Source organism: Amphibalanus amphitrite, unplaced genomic scaffold (genome assembly GCF_019059575.1).
Source record: "Amphibalanus amphitrite isolate SeventyFive unplaced genomic scaffold, NRLGWU_Aamphi_draft 000015F_arrow, whole genome shotgun sequence".
Taxonomy (NCBI): domain Eukaryota; kingdom Metazoa; phylum Arthropoda; class Thecostraca; order Balanomorpha; family Balanidae; genus Amphibalanus; species Amphibalanus amphitrite.
Genome location: NW_024881511.1, coordinates 189,335 through 206,250, shown reverse-complemented (window position 1 = coordinate 206,250; position 16,916 = coordinate 189,335). Strand labels below are relative to the sequence as shown.

The following is a 16,916-nucleotide window of genomic DNA, read 5'->3' as shown; positions in this document are numbered from 1 at the left end:
GTGAGGTGCGGCAAAAACTGTGAGAACTGTGAAAAACCACCACAATGTTAGAGCTGACAATTTCCAGTTTAATCCAGTTTGTTCCGGTAGAATTTCTGAGTGTTACCTGTGGGCGGACTGGGCTCACCTGACCTAGCTTCCGACCAGCAGCAGGGCGCAGCAGGCGCAGAGCAGCAGCACCAGCAGTCGCAGCAGCAGCAGGGCGGCGCCCAGCAGCGCGGCTGCCTGGTACACAACCCGCAGCCGGGAGGGACTGAGCGGGCGCCGGCCGGTCGCGGGCAGCCCGCGCGGCCGCAGACCGGCGCAGACCCCGCAGCGGCGCAGCCCAGCGGTCGCCGCCGTCAGCCGGCTCCGCGGTCCCCGCAGCAGCCGCCGGGCGGCGCCCCGCACTGCCGGCCGTGCCACCACCGCCCCAGCACCGACCGGCGGGAGAGGCGGGGTGGCGGTGCCGCCGCCCAGGTCGCCCAGACGGGGACGGTGGGTGAGCCGCGCCAGCTCGCCCCTGACCAGCCGGCGCAGCCGCCCCGTCAGCTGGTCCCACTGCTCGCTGGACTGCCGCCGGTACAGGACGCACTGCTGGGCGCCCTCCTCGGGCTCCGCCTGCCGCTGCTTCAGGCGCCGCTGTTTCTGCTCGTCTGTGAGGTTCGCCGCGCCGTCGGTCGGTGAGCGCCGCGCCGACTGCCGGCCCCGCAGCTTGTCGTCGTCACAGTCCGGTCGCTCGGCGGTGCCGGCCTGCCCGAGCGGCAGCGGCCGGCGCTGCTCACGGCGCCGCGCCAGTCTGCCGCCGAGGCGGGCTGCACACAGCCGCACCCGACTCCTGCGTCTGAGAGACCCACAGCAGCAGAGCAGCGGTCCGCCGGCCGGGGCGCCGGGGAGCACCCGCACCCGGCCGGCGCCGCCGCCGCCACTGCTGTCGGCGGTGGCGCCCCCTACTTGGGCACCAGTCCGCGCGACTGAGGGTAGAGATGTGCCGAGTCCGGCGACCGGCCGGGGGGCCGCTTCCGAGACGAGTGAGACCTGGCGGTGAGCGGGGAGGAGTCGTGTCAATCACGATAGGCAGGCACAGCGACCAGAAGATCACATTTAGCAGAGTGGCAGGGACTGCGAGCAGCGTGGAATAGCCCTGCCGGCTGCCAGTCAGTAAGGGAAATAATGCCGAGCAAAGGGAAGTAGTAATCGCCACAAGGAAGTGAGGACTGAGCACGACACACGCCAGCATGCCCAGGGGCCTACCCACTAACTCTGGATTCCCGGACTCCACCGGGCCCTCCCCGGACACCCCGCCCGGACTCACGTGGCCGCCGGTTTCCGGGACGCCCGGAGCAGGAAGCCGTCGGGTCGCAGCGGCGCCGAGGCGTCCACGCTAATAACACTCTCTGTGGGGGTGAGCGCCTTCTGGAGAGCGGCCGCCATACGCGGCGCCACAGAGGGTCCGCGGTAGTCGCGAGTGGTGCGAGCCGCCGAGTCTAACTCCAGACACATGATGTTCTCGCCCTGTGGGTGGGGAGACGGAACATCAGCCAACGGGGACACGGAGCAGGATGGAATCATCGGCAAGTAAGGCAATAGGATGATAACTCAAATATTCGGCTGAAAGAAGAAATAGAAAGCACATGAAAGCCAGTTACCCATAAATTCCACGTCTGCGGATCGCCAACCCCTCCCTTCACATAAATGCCACCAGTCTACCAATACCAGACGGTCCTCGCACCATCCAGTCACTGGTTCCTCACCTTGAACCTGGTGCCTCCGCCGGCCGCGCCAGCCCGCCGGGCGTACTCCGACACCGGTCTCCGTCCGCCGGTGGCGCTGACAGGGCGTCCGTCGAGCAGCTGGACGGCCGGAGCCGCCAGCAGCCAGCCGTCGCCGCCCTCCTCACCGTCCTCAGCGAACCGGACGCGCGCCAGCAGCGCCTTCAGCTGCGCCGGCGGCACGAAGTTGTCGATGATGACAGTCTTCAGCTTCAGCTCTCTGAAGGGCAAGGACAGAGCACATATTTGAGCATGACAGATCTCCGATTATGTAGAGACCACTCGTGCTCAGAGGTCAACCTGTATTGGTCGCTCGCCAGTCAGTCACTGCCACAGACCAGTCCACACGACACGCTCGTCCACATTGAGCCTCAGGCAATATGCGGGTCAGCCTACCCTCCCGGCTCCCGCATGCGCAGACGCAGCCGTATGGTGGGGCCCGTATCATAAACGCAGCTACGGTAATATGTACGGTCAGGGCCTACGGAGATCGGTGAAACGTAACAGTTAACACCAATCCACCGTACAATACACTCTCCTCCCTTTAACAAATAAGTTTAGATAACGAAAACACACGTTACGCCTGGAAAAACTCAGTTTGTTTCCGCACGCGAGATGATCTTCGCGGAGCCATCTCCGTAGCCGATGCAGGCACAGACTTCGGAAGAGCTGGCTCAGATGGCAGAGGCATCGCGGGCAGATCCTTCGTGCCGGGCCCCGTCGAGGACCCTCCCGTCGGCTGCGTCGCCGCAGCCGTCAGCGAGCCACCGGTGTCAGGGCCACCGGTCTCCGGTACGGTGGGCAGACCAGTGCAGACGGCCTCGGCAGCCGGCGCGGCCGTCAGCTGCTCCGACGGGCTGAGCTGCTCGTGAGCAGCTACATCAGCAGCAGGTCCTGTGACGGGATAGTTTGCGTCAGTTTTCCGCATCAACTGATCCTGATGACGACGCCAGATCCTACCATCCTCTAATTTGACCACATATGACTGCGATCCATCTATACCCACAACTACACCTGATATCCACGTGGGTCCCACACCATAATTGCGAGCATATATCGCATCCCCGATGTTCAGCTGTAACACTCGGGGTACAGCAGGGTCATGATTCAGCTTCTGCTGCAGCTGCTTCCGCTGAACACGGCTCTGCAGGTCAGGATGAAGAAGGTCTAGCCGGCTCCGGATCACTCGTCCCAGCATCAGCTCTGAGGGTGACACAGACGTAGTTGAGTGAGGGATTTTCCTCTGATACAGCAACCACTCAGCCAACACAGTCTCCCAGTTCCCATCTCCACTGCGCTTAAGAGCCTGCTTAACGTCACGAACTGCCCGCTCTGCTAGCCCGTTGCCTTGACTGTGACGTGGCTCTATCGTTCTATGTTGAACCCCATTAGCCGCCAGGAACTGCTGAAAATCCTGTGAGGTAAACGTCGTAGCATTATCAGAGCAGAGCATGTCAGGCAAGCCCCATCTTGCAAACATACGTCGCAATTTGACCATGGCTGCTTGCGAACTCACACTTGAGCACGGCTCAGCCTCAACCCACTTTGAATAGGCGTCCACTACCACAAAAATGTACTTGCCTTTGATTGGTTCCGCAAAATCCACATGAACCCTTGACCATGGGCGTCTCGGCCAGGGCCACATACTCAGGTCAGCCCGATGAGGGGTCGGACGACTCTCCTGACACGTAGAACATCGTCTGACCGCCATTTCCAGGTCACCGTCAATCTGGGGCCACCAGACGCAGCTCCTGGCCAGTGATTTCATCCGGCCGATCCCTGGATGGGCAGAATGCAGCTCTGAAATCACAGACTGGCGGCCCTTCTGTGGTATCACGACCCTGTGCCCCCACAGCAGCCCGCCTGCACACACAGACAGCTCCCAGCGTTTCTCTGAAAACGGTTTCAATGCCGGGTCAGCTATCTCGGGCCACCCGCCCTTCTGCACCAGGTTCATCACTCTGGAAAGAACGGGGTCACGAGCTGTCAAACGTGCTACTTGCTTAGCATCAAATACAGCATCCTCAATCAGCAGCACCAGATCTTCCTGGCCAGAGCCATCTGCAACTGGCAGGGGAAGCCTGCTGAGGGCGTCCGCGTTACCCATGTCTTCCGTGCGCCTAAACTGGATGGCATACTGGTACGCAGACAACTTCAATGCCCACCTACGAATGCGAGCAGACGCCATAGCCGGAATGTCTTTGTTTTCTCCAAACAAAACTACCAGCGGCTTGTGATCCGTGACCAGTATGAACTTATTACCCAGCAAGTATTGATTGAACTTTTCTACCGCGAAAACGATCGCGAGAGCTTCCCTCTCCAACTGAGAATACTTCTGCTCTGAAGAGGTCAGACTCCTTGACACGTACACGACAGGACGCTCAGCTCCATCCGCTTCACGCTGAGCCAGTACCGCTCCAATGCCTCGAGACGATGCGTCACAGACCAGCACTTGCTCCTTCGCCGCATCGAAGTGAGCTAGAACAGAGTCCGAGGTAAGGACACTCTGGGCCCAGTGGAAGCTTTTCCGCTGTTCTGGTCCCCATATCCAGTCCTTGTCCTTCTTGAGAAGGTCGTACAGCGCAGCCAGCCTCTGAGCGCGCGCTGGTAAGTACCTGGAGTAGTAAGTCAACAACCCAAGAAAGCTCTTCAGCTCAGACACGTTCCTAGGTTCAGGCACTGACCTGATCGCTTCAGTTTTCTCAGAAGTCGGGGAAATTCCATGCCTGTTGACCACGTGACCCAGGTACTCAACCTGCTGAACCAAAAACTTACACTTATCTGCTCTGGCTTTTAGACCCGCGTCTTCAAGCCTAGAAAACACCTTCTCCAGCGTGGTCAGGTGTTCGGCCTGTGTCTTTCCACTCACCAGAACGTCATCCAGGAAAACAATGACGTTGGGTATGCCCTGGAGAACCTTTTCAATCTCTCTCTGAAATATACCCACAGAACTGTTGATGCCGAACGGGAGCCTCGAAAATCTGAGAAGACCTCGTGAGGTGTTGATGGTCATGATGTCTCGAGAGTCCTCGTGAAGAACTAACTGATTGTAGGCCGAAGCCAGATCAATTTTCGAGAATACGGTACCTCCCGCTAGCGTTGCAAACAGATCCGGGACCTGTGGCAATGGATATCTGTCCAACCTCACCGCTCGGTTGGCCGTCAACTTAAAGTTGCCGCAGACTCGGACATTCCCGTCTTTCTTCAGCACCGGAACAATGGGCGCCGCCCAGCTGCTGTTCTGCACTTCCTCCAGGACGCCGCTGTCGATGTCCTTCTGGAGCTGGGCCTCCACCTTCTCCTTGAAAACATAGGGCAGAGAGCGGGCCTTGCAGAACCTCGGTGGTACAGTACGGTCAATGTCCAGACGTACCTTTACCCCCTTCAGCTCTCCCAGGCCAGGCTCAAAGAGGCGCCGATACTTCTCCTTCAGGCCCTGCAAGGAACTGGTTCGAATGGCGTGCACGGCCCGCCAGTTGAGGTTGATGTGCTCCAGCCAGTCTCGTCCTAGAAGGTTAGTCCTGGCATCTTTTACCACCACAACTGTCAGGGCACGGTGCTGTTTGCCTTCATACCACACGTCTGTTTGAAACTCTCCCAACAATGGTATGAACTGACCCGTATACGTTTTCAAACGAGATGAGCACATTTTGAGTTTAGGCTTTCTGTTCAACTGTTCAAACGTATCCTGCCCAATCAACGATACGCTAGAACCAGTGTCAATCTCCATATCTACATCTGTACCTTGAAACTGAACCAGACAAGAAATGGGAGGTACACTCACCCGATGGACCGCTTCCGTTCTGCAGATCTCTTCATCCTGTTCTGCACGGCCAACATCTGTCGTGTAGTCCGCCTCCCATTCTTCATCTGCTTCAACGGCGTTTGCTCTGCCCTGCTGCCTCCGAGGTCTGACTGTCGTCTTTCTGACTGTGCACATTTTAGCCAAATGTCCAGCTTTCGAACAGTTGTGACACTTGTACGACGCAAAACGACACACATCAGGTGAGTGGCTCCTCCCGCCACAACGCCAACAGCGAGCCCCTGGACGAGCTGACTGACCTGACGGCAAGCCTTGCGCCCTTACCTCACATACCTCTGCCGGCACTGTACCCGGTGTGCCGGAGATCAGGTGAGCGTCTCTGCTGGAAGCCTCTATCGCCAGGCAGATCCTCTGTGCTGAGCTGAAGTCCAGGCTGGATTCTGACAGCAACCGCCGCTGCATCCGAGGATCCCTGATGCCGCAAACAAACTGCTCAGTGAGTCTGTCATCAAGCGTGGCTCCAAAACAGCAGTGCTCGGTAGCCTTCCTTAGCACAGAAACAAAATCAGCAACGGATTGGCCTGCCGTTCGTTGACACGAGTTGAACTTGAATCGCGACACAATGACAGATGGTTTGGGTTCTTTGTGCTCCCTTATTACTTGCAAAAGCTCATCAAACGACTTCTCGGACGTCTTAGACGGTGCTATCAAGCTACAAATAAGCGAAAAGGCCTCTTTCCCACATACCGTCAACAGCGTGGCGCGTTTCCTGCTCTCGCCTTGAATGCCGTTACATTCGATGAAGTAGTGCAGACGCTCCTCCCACTGGCTCCAGGAGTCCGTCGCCGGGTTGAAGGGCTCCAGCTGCAGGGTGGCCGACGCTGCCCCATCCATGGCCGTAGAAGTCGCCCCGCCGCGCCGGTTCAAATCCTCGTCGCCAGTGTAGAGACCACTCGTGCTCAGAGGTCAACCTGTATTGGTCGCTCGCCAGTCAGTCACTGCCACAGACCAGTCCACACGACACGCTCGTCCACATTGAGCCTCAGGCAATATGCGGGTCAGCCTACCCTCCCGGCTCCCGCATGCGCAGACGCAGCCGTATGGTGGGGCCCGTATCATAAACGCAGCTACGGTAATATGTACGGTCAGGGCCTACGGAGATCGGTGAAACGTAACAGTTAACACCAATCCACCGTACAATACAGATTACTTGGTGATATTCGTAAACTAACACGTCTCATTTCAAAATGGCGAGATCATTTCATTTATAGGGCCGTCCAAGAATATAGACAGCCAGTGGGTAAATATGAAAATTCCGCGCCTATTTTTCCCTGCAACATATGAACGGCTCAAACATCGATAAGTAATGCTGATTTACAGGGGGTACCAGGCTGTCGAATAAGTCTTACTTTCGCAAGGCGTCACCGGTCTCCTCCAGCTCTCGTCGCTCCCGGTGAAACTCCTCGGTGGCGTCCGAAATGTCTCGCTTCACCGCCTGCAGCTTGTTAAAGAGCTTCTTCAGCTTCTTGGTCTTGACGTCCACCTCCTGCTGGAGCGACTGGTAGGTCTGCTGCAGGTCCAGTCGGGTGCCCTCCTGCTCCTCGATCTGCTGTAGCATCTCACGTTCCTTGGCCTAGGGTCAGAGACAGTCGTGTCACATCAGACCAGTCGGAGGCTCGTCATCGCCTCCATGCAATCACACGCACCAGCGAAATGCATAACTCTAATGATATCCACATTCCACATACGTACGATGAAAAAGTGCTCAGAAGGGTCAGCGGTGCGGTACCTTTTGTTCGATGATTTTCTGCCGGCTGAGCTCCAGCTGCCGCTGCTGCTTGTTGGTGCGGTCGGCGATGTTCTTACCACCGGACAGCAGTTTGGACTCCATGTCCTGGATGCGCGAGGCGAGCTGCTCGCGCGCCAGCCGCTCCTGCTCCAGCTGCTGCTCCTTCTCCCGCATCTCCCGCAGCAGGCGCTCCTTGTCCTGGAAACAGGAGAACCGAGTGAACTCAGTGAATGATTAGGCGATCCATGTCAGGAAAGGCGACAGCTAGTTTCTAAAAACTTCTATGCGGACGTGATAGCACGTCTGAATAGAAGCTGGAGAAGTGGAGAGCTAAAGACGATTGTTTCCTAAACTAACCAAATTAGATCAATGTATAGGTTAGTGGTTACTAACGTTAACTACAGGGTGATTTTTTTTAACTGTTAAAAAGTAAATGTTAATGGTGGTCCCTAAATTGAAAAATCGCGTGCAAAAAAGCAATGCACGTGATAGATAAATCTGGGACATTTTGTATGGTGTCATGATTTGTCCCTTTTAACCGAAGGCCTCGGCCCCAATGGTGCCTGAAAATGTCCCACCAATCGGGCCGCATGGTCCACCGCCGTTCAGTAAGGAACGACACAAAACGATGATTTTGAAGCATTGAGGCAGTTCGAAGCATGCGATCATCGAGGAAATATCCCAGAAAGACGTTAAATAATGCACGAACAAGCTTGTAGTCATAAATAACCTTCAAACGGTCCAGCAGCCTCTGAAGAATCAGTCTTCAGGGAGAAAGAAAAACAGCGAATCAGACACCACCAGGGCCGCCAGTATCGAAATCCTCGACCTGCCCTTCATAAACTTCTAGTTTTTGGACCCAGCTATGGCAGATATAACAAGAAAACATTGGAAATATCTGGCAGAGCTAAAAATGGGTGATAGGAGCCTTTTCAGTCCGCCTAAAGGGTCTAGGAGTCCACGGTGCTGTTCAACACGTGCTCAGGCGGGCTGATTCGTGTCGGTGAGAGAGGGGGCAACTTCAAGCACAAGTAAAATACACGATGGACGTTCCTTCACATCGTGCCTGCATGAAATCAAAATGTCCCAGAATGCTTGTCATCCTGGTATATAATTTTGCAATATATATTGATATTTTAATGCCACTAGACCTCATTACTTTTTAACAAGTAAAAAAAAATCACCCTGTATTTAGGTGCATTTTCATCGTGAAATCTCTTTCAGCATCTTGCACCAAATCGGCTTGAAAGTCAGGTATGTTTACCATGAGTCACTCTAAAGGCATCAACCGTCTCTCTCCAGTAATATGTAGCCCGGACGTTGGCCTCCCACTACCCTGGACCCCTCCTCCCCCCCCCCCCCACACGACCCTGGCTACCCGGGCTGTGTGATGCCACCCGGGGCTATTCATGGCCACGGGGACGATAAATCATCCTATTCCTGAGTGTTTGTTTTACTGCTGGCCGGCGGCCGTCCAGCCTCTTTTCACTCTCTAGAGAGGCATTGGGCCGAGGGATTGACGTCATAAACGGTATGCATTGCCAACAGAGAAACGGAAAAAGGTACGGAGCCAGGTCCTGGTTTTGAGCGCATCACGAACAGGCTACAGCCGGTCGAAATAGCCCCAAATAGTATCTGCCGATGGACTGACCTACACCCCTGAACACACAGCATAGGGTTTGCAGCCACAGACCTTTCAGTCCTAACAACACATCTCCAGCAGATGGCCCTCAGTAGCCTGCGCCTAAGGCCCCTGCGTCGTCGGTATCATGTGACGGACTACTGACCTCAGCGATGATGGACTGGTCACCGACGATGGCCGCTCTCTCCCGCTCGAGCTGTTCGCGGAGGTACTCCTCCGGTGAGACCGCCTGTTCTGAGCCGGTCTCCGGCCCGGGGGTGGCCGGTGCCGCCGAGCCCGAGCGGTGCTTCTTACGGGCGCCTGTCCCGGAGGAGCGCGCCTGTAACTGGGCCTGGAGGCGAGTTGCAAATGTTAGAGCTGGATACTGGGTCAGCGACTGATGGCTACTGTACAGCAGGGGATGGTAACATCACTACCGCGTTTGGCTGAAAAGAGACCATGGAGAAAGTTACATACTGGCTATCCTGGTTCCATGGCTAGACTGGTTATCAGTCAGCCGCCAGTCGGCTAATGCTTTGTCAGAAGTCCACACACTCAACAAATTATCCCGGCCGTCGAGCGCAACACATCCCATGGTCCACCGAACTCAGACTGAATCCACCCGCCATGATCACGACATGGCGGGACCCCCCTCATCAGTTCTGATCCTATCTCTGATCTGATCTCTGAGCCTAGTATTTCTAGCCATCGAATCCCATGAGGCTTTAGCGACGAGGCACTCATGTAAGCCACAGCTGAGCGTTCACCTACCTTGAGTTTGCCGATCTCCTCCTGAAACTCCCTGAGCAGCGCGTCCTTGGGGTCCTCGTTGATCTTGGGCTTGTTCTTGATGTTCTTGGCGCGGTTGGCGTAGCGCAGCGTGGTGACGCTCTCGTCGTAGTTGTAAGCGGCCGGGCCCATGTTGGCCACCATGATCGTCCGCGCGTTACCACCCAGTGAGTCTGGTCAGCCGGAGATGGGACAGGGTGTTAGTGCACATACATTCAATCAATAGTTAAGGAATCAGACACGCCTTCATGCCTCTAAAGTTCAGCCATTATAATGTGCCTCGCAAAAACGCCATTCAATTGATTGAAATGACACAAGAAAATTTGATAGATTATCATACGATCTTTTTCAGGAAAACCACATCTTGAAAAAAACTTTCCGGCTGCGATACTGTTGGTCTGTTGATACTTTTACTGGAAAGTCCAAGAGAATGGTTCGCAATGAGCTCGCACATTTGATGTGGCCGACCTACCCTGCAGGAGCCTGGTCAGCTTGGAGTCCCGGTAGGGGATGTGGGACGACTTGCCGTCCACCAGGGCCGAGATGACGTTACCCAGCGCCGACAGCGACAGGTTGATCTTGGTGGCCTCCTTCAGTCGCTCTCCCTGAGGAGAGGGAAGACACAAAGTGAGTCAGTGAGGATGAAACATGGGAAGTTAGAGATGAAATATGAGGAATCCAGCGTCCTGCCGCAAGGGTAAGTCATGATAAACAAAGGCAGGACCACGTGTAAGCCGCTTGGATCAAGACAACTGACGCTATCCGCGTCTTACGCTATAGAAATTCGCTAAAATAAACAAAACAAGCAACAAGATTTTACAGCATCACCCAATATCCCCAGGAATGCCATCTGGCAAAGTATGACCGCCCCGCCCCGACCAGCCACCGGCCGGCTGCCGTCACCCGTACCGTGGCACCGGTCTTGGCCTGACGCTCGCTGCCGGCCAGATCCACCATGTTCAGCTTCCCCACTCGGATGTGAGTCTCTCCGTCGGCGTCGCGCTCAGAACACTCGACCGTCACCAGGAATATGGCGTGGGAGCGGGAGCTGTGCTCGTTCATGTTGGTCGCGCTGCCGGAAAGGAGAGAAGCAAAGCGTCAATGGGGATGGAGTAAATGGAGACTGGACTGATAGAATATATAGCAAACACAAGATGACAGGTTCAGTGACAATCTAATGAAGAAAGACTGCTGAAACGCAAGCGTAACTTCTAAGATCAGTCATATGGAGCAATCAAAGCAAAAATATAAATCCATCCAACGAGCATGTAGACAGCAAAAACAAAAACAAAAAACACCATCAGAGCTATCCCTCCATTTTCACCCGCCTTTCAATTCACTCTAGCCCCATCGTCTCCCCCTTTTCTCCATCATTCACCGCCGAAACCGCCACTCACCCGACGCTTCTGTTCTTGTTGCCAATCCCCATGACATGCTCAATCTCACGGACGCTTTTGCAGACAAACGAGCAGAGGTCCTTGACGTAGGTGCCGGTGTCGGGTCGCTCCTTCAGCTCCAGTCGCCGGTTTTGGTCCTTGGAAAGCAGATCTCTGCGGCGGAACGAAGAAAGGGGGTAGTGAGAAGCGAAAGGTCATGTTAACAACGTTTACCTGGGCAGACAGGGATTCATACACCAGCGTAACGTAGCCGTCGGCAGACATCTAACAAACTGCTCAGGCAGTGAACGAATTGCTGGATAGTATTCTGTCAATCATTGACAGATTAGAGGGCCTACTGTCGTCGTCCTCTCGAATACCAGGTGTTTCCTCCTCGTATATTCTAACTAGATAGCAGGTGACGATAGCACGTGACCATGATATACACACTGACACACACTGACCGTATTTCTTCCTGGTAGATCTCCAGGTAGGAAGCTCGCACCAGGTACTGGCAGTTCTCCGACCGGTCGATGTGACTGAAGATGTGTTCAAAGGAGCTGGGGATGACCCCGCGCTGTTCCGGGTCATCCCGTATACCTGTCAGAGACGGAGACAGAGGCGGAACGCTCGGTTAGATTGACTTCTGAACCTTCTGAGCTACCCAGCACAGTGTTTTTTTTTTTTTTTTTTTTACTTGGCTGACGAAGGGAGACGAAGCGTTCCTAAGAGTTCCCGTTTTAATGATAAATAAATAAGTTGGTGTCAAGGGATTGTCTCTACAGGACGGTGAGCTGGCCGACCAAGTGGTCCCAGAAGCCGCCGGAACACACCTCTCAGCGCCCACGGCCATTATATTTCACTAAGGCACGGATCGATGGTGATGAGCGTATGAGCGACCGAACACGAGACAGCCAAACGGATTGAGACGCAGTCGTCTCGATGTCGAGCCTCACCTAACCACAGTCGTCTCGATATCGAAACTCACCATCTTATCAGAACTTTACTGTTACTAGTCATCGTGCTGATTTCATCGGTACATCTGGCATAAACTTTCATCTAGTTTGTACCGGCACCATATTTTCACTTAGCATCCATCGTGTACATTTTCCATGGAGTATGTTTTCCTTGACCCAGCTAACCTCTCATGGTACATTTTCCCGGCGCTAGCTCACCTTCCATGGTGTACGTTTTGCCTGTCCCTGTCTGGCCATAGGCGAAGATAGTGCCATTGAAACCAGCCAGGACCGAGTCGACCAAGGAGCGAAACGTTTCATCATACAGTTCTGCCTGCCGCGACCTGGGAACACGGACGTCGGACATTCATTAGAGACAGAATCAATGGCAGGAAGGCATAAAACGGCTAACGGGTCGGGATCCTGACTCCCGAGCGCATGGGTGGCATCAAAGAAAGGATCAATGCCAGGGTGGCATCTAACGGCTAACGGTACATTCGAGGAAGACAGTCTCATCGGGCTGATGATAAACAGCTGCTCGGCGTTACGAAAACAACGCAAATTGCAGCTAAGCTGACGAGCAAGTAATTATCGAGCGCAGGAGAAGTATGACATATCCGACTTACTTTTCGTCATAGACGGCGTCAAAGGTGAACTCTCGGGGCGGGTCATTTTCAGCCTTGGGGTTTCGGAGTCGAATCTGGCCGCGTTTGGTGTCGATATCAACAATCCTGAAAGGTCACAAGGACTATAATCAAAACACCGGTCACAATCCAAAGCCCGACCCGCGTTTCTCGGACGCGAGTCGTTGCCAGGACGTCTTGTATTGACCACTCACCACACGCAGCTACAATGGAAAACACCGGTGGGCGAGCGAGCCGGCCGGAAAGATCCCCACCGGCATAGATCTATGGACGGAAAAGCGGGCTGGCGAAAACCGGCGCCTGGAGGCTTATAGGCAAACATGAGGGCGGTAGGTAGACAGTAGACACATACGTGTGTGTAGGCGGTATGATGCACACACAATTGATTTCCAGTGTTTGGGTGACTTTTACCTATCTTGCTGACCGCTCCTAACGGCACAGACAAGGTCAGCTGGCGCTCCATGAGCTGTCTCGGTGCCCCTCCCCCCCCCCTCCGGAGGGCGCGGTCCGTTCCCCACGGGCCCAGAGAGCCTACCCCAGCTGACTCAGAGTCCGTGCGTCACGAACCCCTCGGTGTGAGCCGGCAAATCGAGCGACTGGCGCCGTCACCCGGGCCCACTCACACGGCAACACGCCACCGATCCAATAACAATTCACGGCTGCCAGGCCTGGCGGGTCGGCAACAACCGCACTGCCGACTCTTTTCATCCTATTCACCTCCTCACTCCCCCTTCTTTCACACCCTCCTCACTCCCCCTTCTTTCTCACCCTCCTCACTCCCCCTTCTTTCTCACCCTCCTCACTCCCCCTTCTTTCACACCCTCCTCACTCCCCCTTCCTTCTCATCCTTTCCCACTCTCTCACCCCACCACGTACTTGTCGTATCCATTGGCGATCTCGGTTTTGTTGAGCGGCCGACAGCGGACCACTACTTTGACGGCCTCGGGTCGTTTTTCGGGAGTCCGATCGGCGGCGGAGCGGGAGCCCCGCGGCTGTGGACACACACACACACGCACACAAACCGGGAGCCTGTGAGACGCGCCGCGAACCGCGAGCGGGCCGGGAGGCGGGGCAGGGGTGGGGACGCCAATAACACATCAATACTACTCAGACCTTGGCAGCAAATATGACATGCATTGATAATGATACTCTGAGAAAGACAGGAATGCATTTGTATAATAACATGAGAAAAGCGCTTATATAAAAAAGGTTCATTTAAGAAGGTTTACACATGTAGTCAGCTCTTACCATGTTTCACTGCACTGTCATCTGAGTCTTCCATTCTGAAAAAAAAACATAGGTAGGTAACTTGCAAGATAGGTAGGTAGGTACTAGGTAGGTACCTACTACCTACAATCTACACAACATGCAAAAAACCTTGAGCACAAAGCCAAATGCCACCAGTTTTCATTTATCTAAAATAAAAGTTTCCTTCAAATTTTTACCAAGATGTGGTGTGTGTGCATTGTGCAAGATCATCAGAACCCAATCATAGAAATGCATGCTTGAGTGGCTAGGCATTCAGCAATGGAGTAAATTCTGACATTGGTTGGTTCTAATATCTTTTTGTTTCTCTGATCGTGATATTCCTGATGCCTGGTACAAGCAAAGAGTTCAGTTCAATGCATAGTGGGTGGGGAGGAGCCAATAGGTTTTTTGGGAAGTTCTTCCAAGAAAAAAAAAATAGCTGCTGGATACCTACAGTCACATGCCTCCCCATACTTCAGCTAAACCATGGATTACTTCAGAACTGAAGAGTTTTAGGCATAGGCCTACCCATAATTCTGCTGAATAGTTCTAAATGTTCAGCAGATAGTTAGTCATTGTGCTCTATACCAAATTATATTGTACCTCAGTAATCAGTGTAAATGATGCAGTAGCACATGATGCTTTTCATGCAGGCTTAAAATTATTCCAATTATTTTTAGCACCAGATTCCCTAATTCAAATAACTTGAAGGTAGATCATGTTCTCCTAAGCAAAGAAAAATGTAAATTATATACTTTATATTATGCCTACAGTTTTTATCATGTACTGCATTTATAAGAGAAGTACCTATGACATCACATAGCATCAACAATAAATATCTAGCTTGATATAGCTGATGATGGTTAACAAAACAGTAGGCCAGCCAGTAGACGTTTGAAGCAGAGATATTTATGAAAACAGGGCCCTGTTTCACCGGTGATTGTGATAGCAGTACGCTACTATCAAATTGCGCGAGCTGACATAATGTGGTGACGCCACAGTAATGACATTTCGTGTAATCCGTGAGCTTTTTCATAGCTACGTTTGGAACAGAGTTGCAGTGTCGTTGAATGCGTTTGATTTGTTCGCACGGCCGTGAAGATGTTAGCAGCAATATTTGATGACATCACAGTTTGACGACGCCATGGTTTGTTGATGTCTCCATGGAAACCCAATTTGACACGAGTGATAGCAGCGTGCTGCTATCACCGGTGAAACAGGGCCCTGTGCAGTAAGAATGCTGGACATGGGTTGTGCTACTTTTTAAAGATTTTCAGCAAATATTGATTGGCTTTTATTGTATAGTCGTTAAATGCTAACAATTAAGTCCACTTTGTACCTAATGATTTACAAATTTTACAGCATTAGCAAAAAGCTAGTGAGCTTTGCTATATGCAATCACTGCGTAGCCTTTTGATGAACCCCATGTTGATGTTGATCATAGTTTTCTCTAATGGAAAATGTGAAGCAGGGATGAGACAACTCACCTTTTGTTGTAAGGTATTCCATTGCAACTTTCAAGTTTCAGAAAGTTTTACATGTCTTTTACGCCATAATTCTGCAGAGTACGTTTTAAAATGAACTATCAAAAAGAGCCCAACAAAGACCAAATCAATCTGCCACCTCGCCCATAATCACCCGAGAGAAACTGTCTTACAACAAATACAAGAAAATGAAAAATACAAGTGCGCCGGGCCCAGCCCTAGCCCCAGGCATGTTTATTAATCCCACCCAGAAATGACAAACAAAGCCTCTGATTGGACAGTTTTGGCTGACAGACGCAGAATATTTGTCAGCAATAGAATACTATGCTTTAGCACGTTTTCAATAATGACGCATCCGTTACATTTACAGGTTAGGGCAGCTAAAATATTGTAATTGATCTAACATGTTAAATATAACACTTTTGGAAGCCCGTAGAGATTGTTTCTAGTGAGTTAGGTGTTACAAAGTATTAAAAGAAATGATTGTTATCTGTTAAATAGAGAACAAAAGCTTTTAGCTACTAACATCCGCCTGACAGTCTCCAGAATCCTGCGTACGGGGACACCGCAGTCTCTGTTTCTTATGCTATCGCAATGGGGAAAAATTGAAATTTTAAATGAGTCAGTATCGTGTTAAGAAGTACTGATTCTTTCAAAACTAAATGCCTTTCAATTCAAATTCCAGAATATCCTTTCGCGGAAATAGCCCTTCTCAGCCTGTCTCTAACGCTACAAGTCTGAACAGTGAGCGTCTCATGCGTTGCTCACGTATCGCGATAAAAAGGACGGTGTCATATGATCAAATGAACTTTTCTTATGCATAGAGCATTTGAAACCTCACACCAAACGCCTCCCTTCCTTGTTTTCCACTGCTGCCTTTCACATACCTTACCTAGTACCTACCCAATGACCGTTCCAGCTCGACGTTCCTTATCGACTGCCTCACATTCAACGGCCATATCCCACCTACGCTGAATACCAATCGGAGGCACTTTCAATCGTCCCTTGAATAAAATTGCTACCTACACGCATTTAGAGGAGAACGAGGCCCAGAAAAGGCGTGCATAAAACGATCGGTTTCGGCCCCCATGGAATAAGCCAGGAGGTAAAATCATATTGATTGAAGAACATTTTCGAGGACATGATATCTATCAGATATTACTTTGCAAAGGTATTGTGAACATAACGTCCGCGTATCGCAGCTCTGAATCTGCTGGTGTCAGTCCCATGCAGCAGCCACCGGACCACTGCCCCGCCGCCTGCCGTTCGCTGATCATACAGGCCGGCTGTCCCAGTGTCTCATCAAACGATCACAGCTGACTCATTATTTATAAAATGCCAAACAAAAACAGACACCCAATATTATAGATCACGCCAGCTCTTTCAGTCATGCGCGTGGAGATATATCGGTAGTTTTCCTATCACAGATCACACTGAACAGAGGAAAAGCGTACACACGCAGCAATAAATAATGCATTATCAAGTACACCGATCG

General features: G+C 52.5%; 1 protein-coding gene across 1 annotated transcript; it reads right to left on the bottom strand.

Moving 5' to 3' along the window:
• Positions 1–929: 929 nt before the first annotated feature.
• Positions 930–15,657, bottom strand: LOC122386243 (kinesin-like protein KIF3B). The gene is made up of 16 exons (XM_043375268.1): positions 15,425–15,657; positions 13,938–13,972; positions 13,566–13,681; positions 12,672–12,776; positions 12,265–12,389; positions 11,554–11,689; positions 11,111–11,263; positions 10,623–10,785; positions 10,186–10,318; positions 9,696–9,886; positions 9,091–9,276; positions 7,304–7,501; positions 6,924–7,147; positions 1,734–1,971; positions 1,295–1,494; positions 930–1,017 (listed from the first exon to the last, which is right to left on the bottom strand). Exons 2-16 carry the CDS (start codon positions 13,938–13,940, stop codon positions 930–932), a joined length of 2,259 nt encoding a protein of 752 aa, XP_043231203.1. The 5' UTR covers positions 13,941–13,972; positions 15,425–15,657.
• Positions 15,658–16,916: the final 1,259 nt, after the last annotated feature.

Bases quoted from the DNA above. Each gene is read 5' to 3' on its own strand.
- LOC122386243 (XM_043375268.1), bottom strand. The intron at 11,690-12,264 runs GTGAGCTAGCGC...CGTCTCTGACAG, and splicing joins CAAAACGTACACCATGGAAG to GTATACGGGATGACCCGGAA. The intron at 9,277-9,695 runs GTAGGTGAACGC...ACTCGCCTCCAG, and splicing joins AGGAGATCGGCAAACTCAAG to GCCCAGTTACAGGCGCGCTC.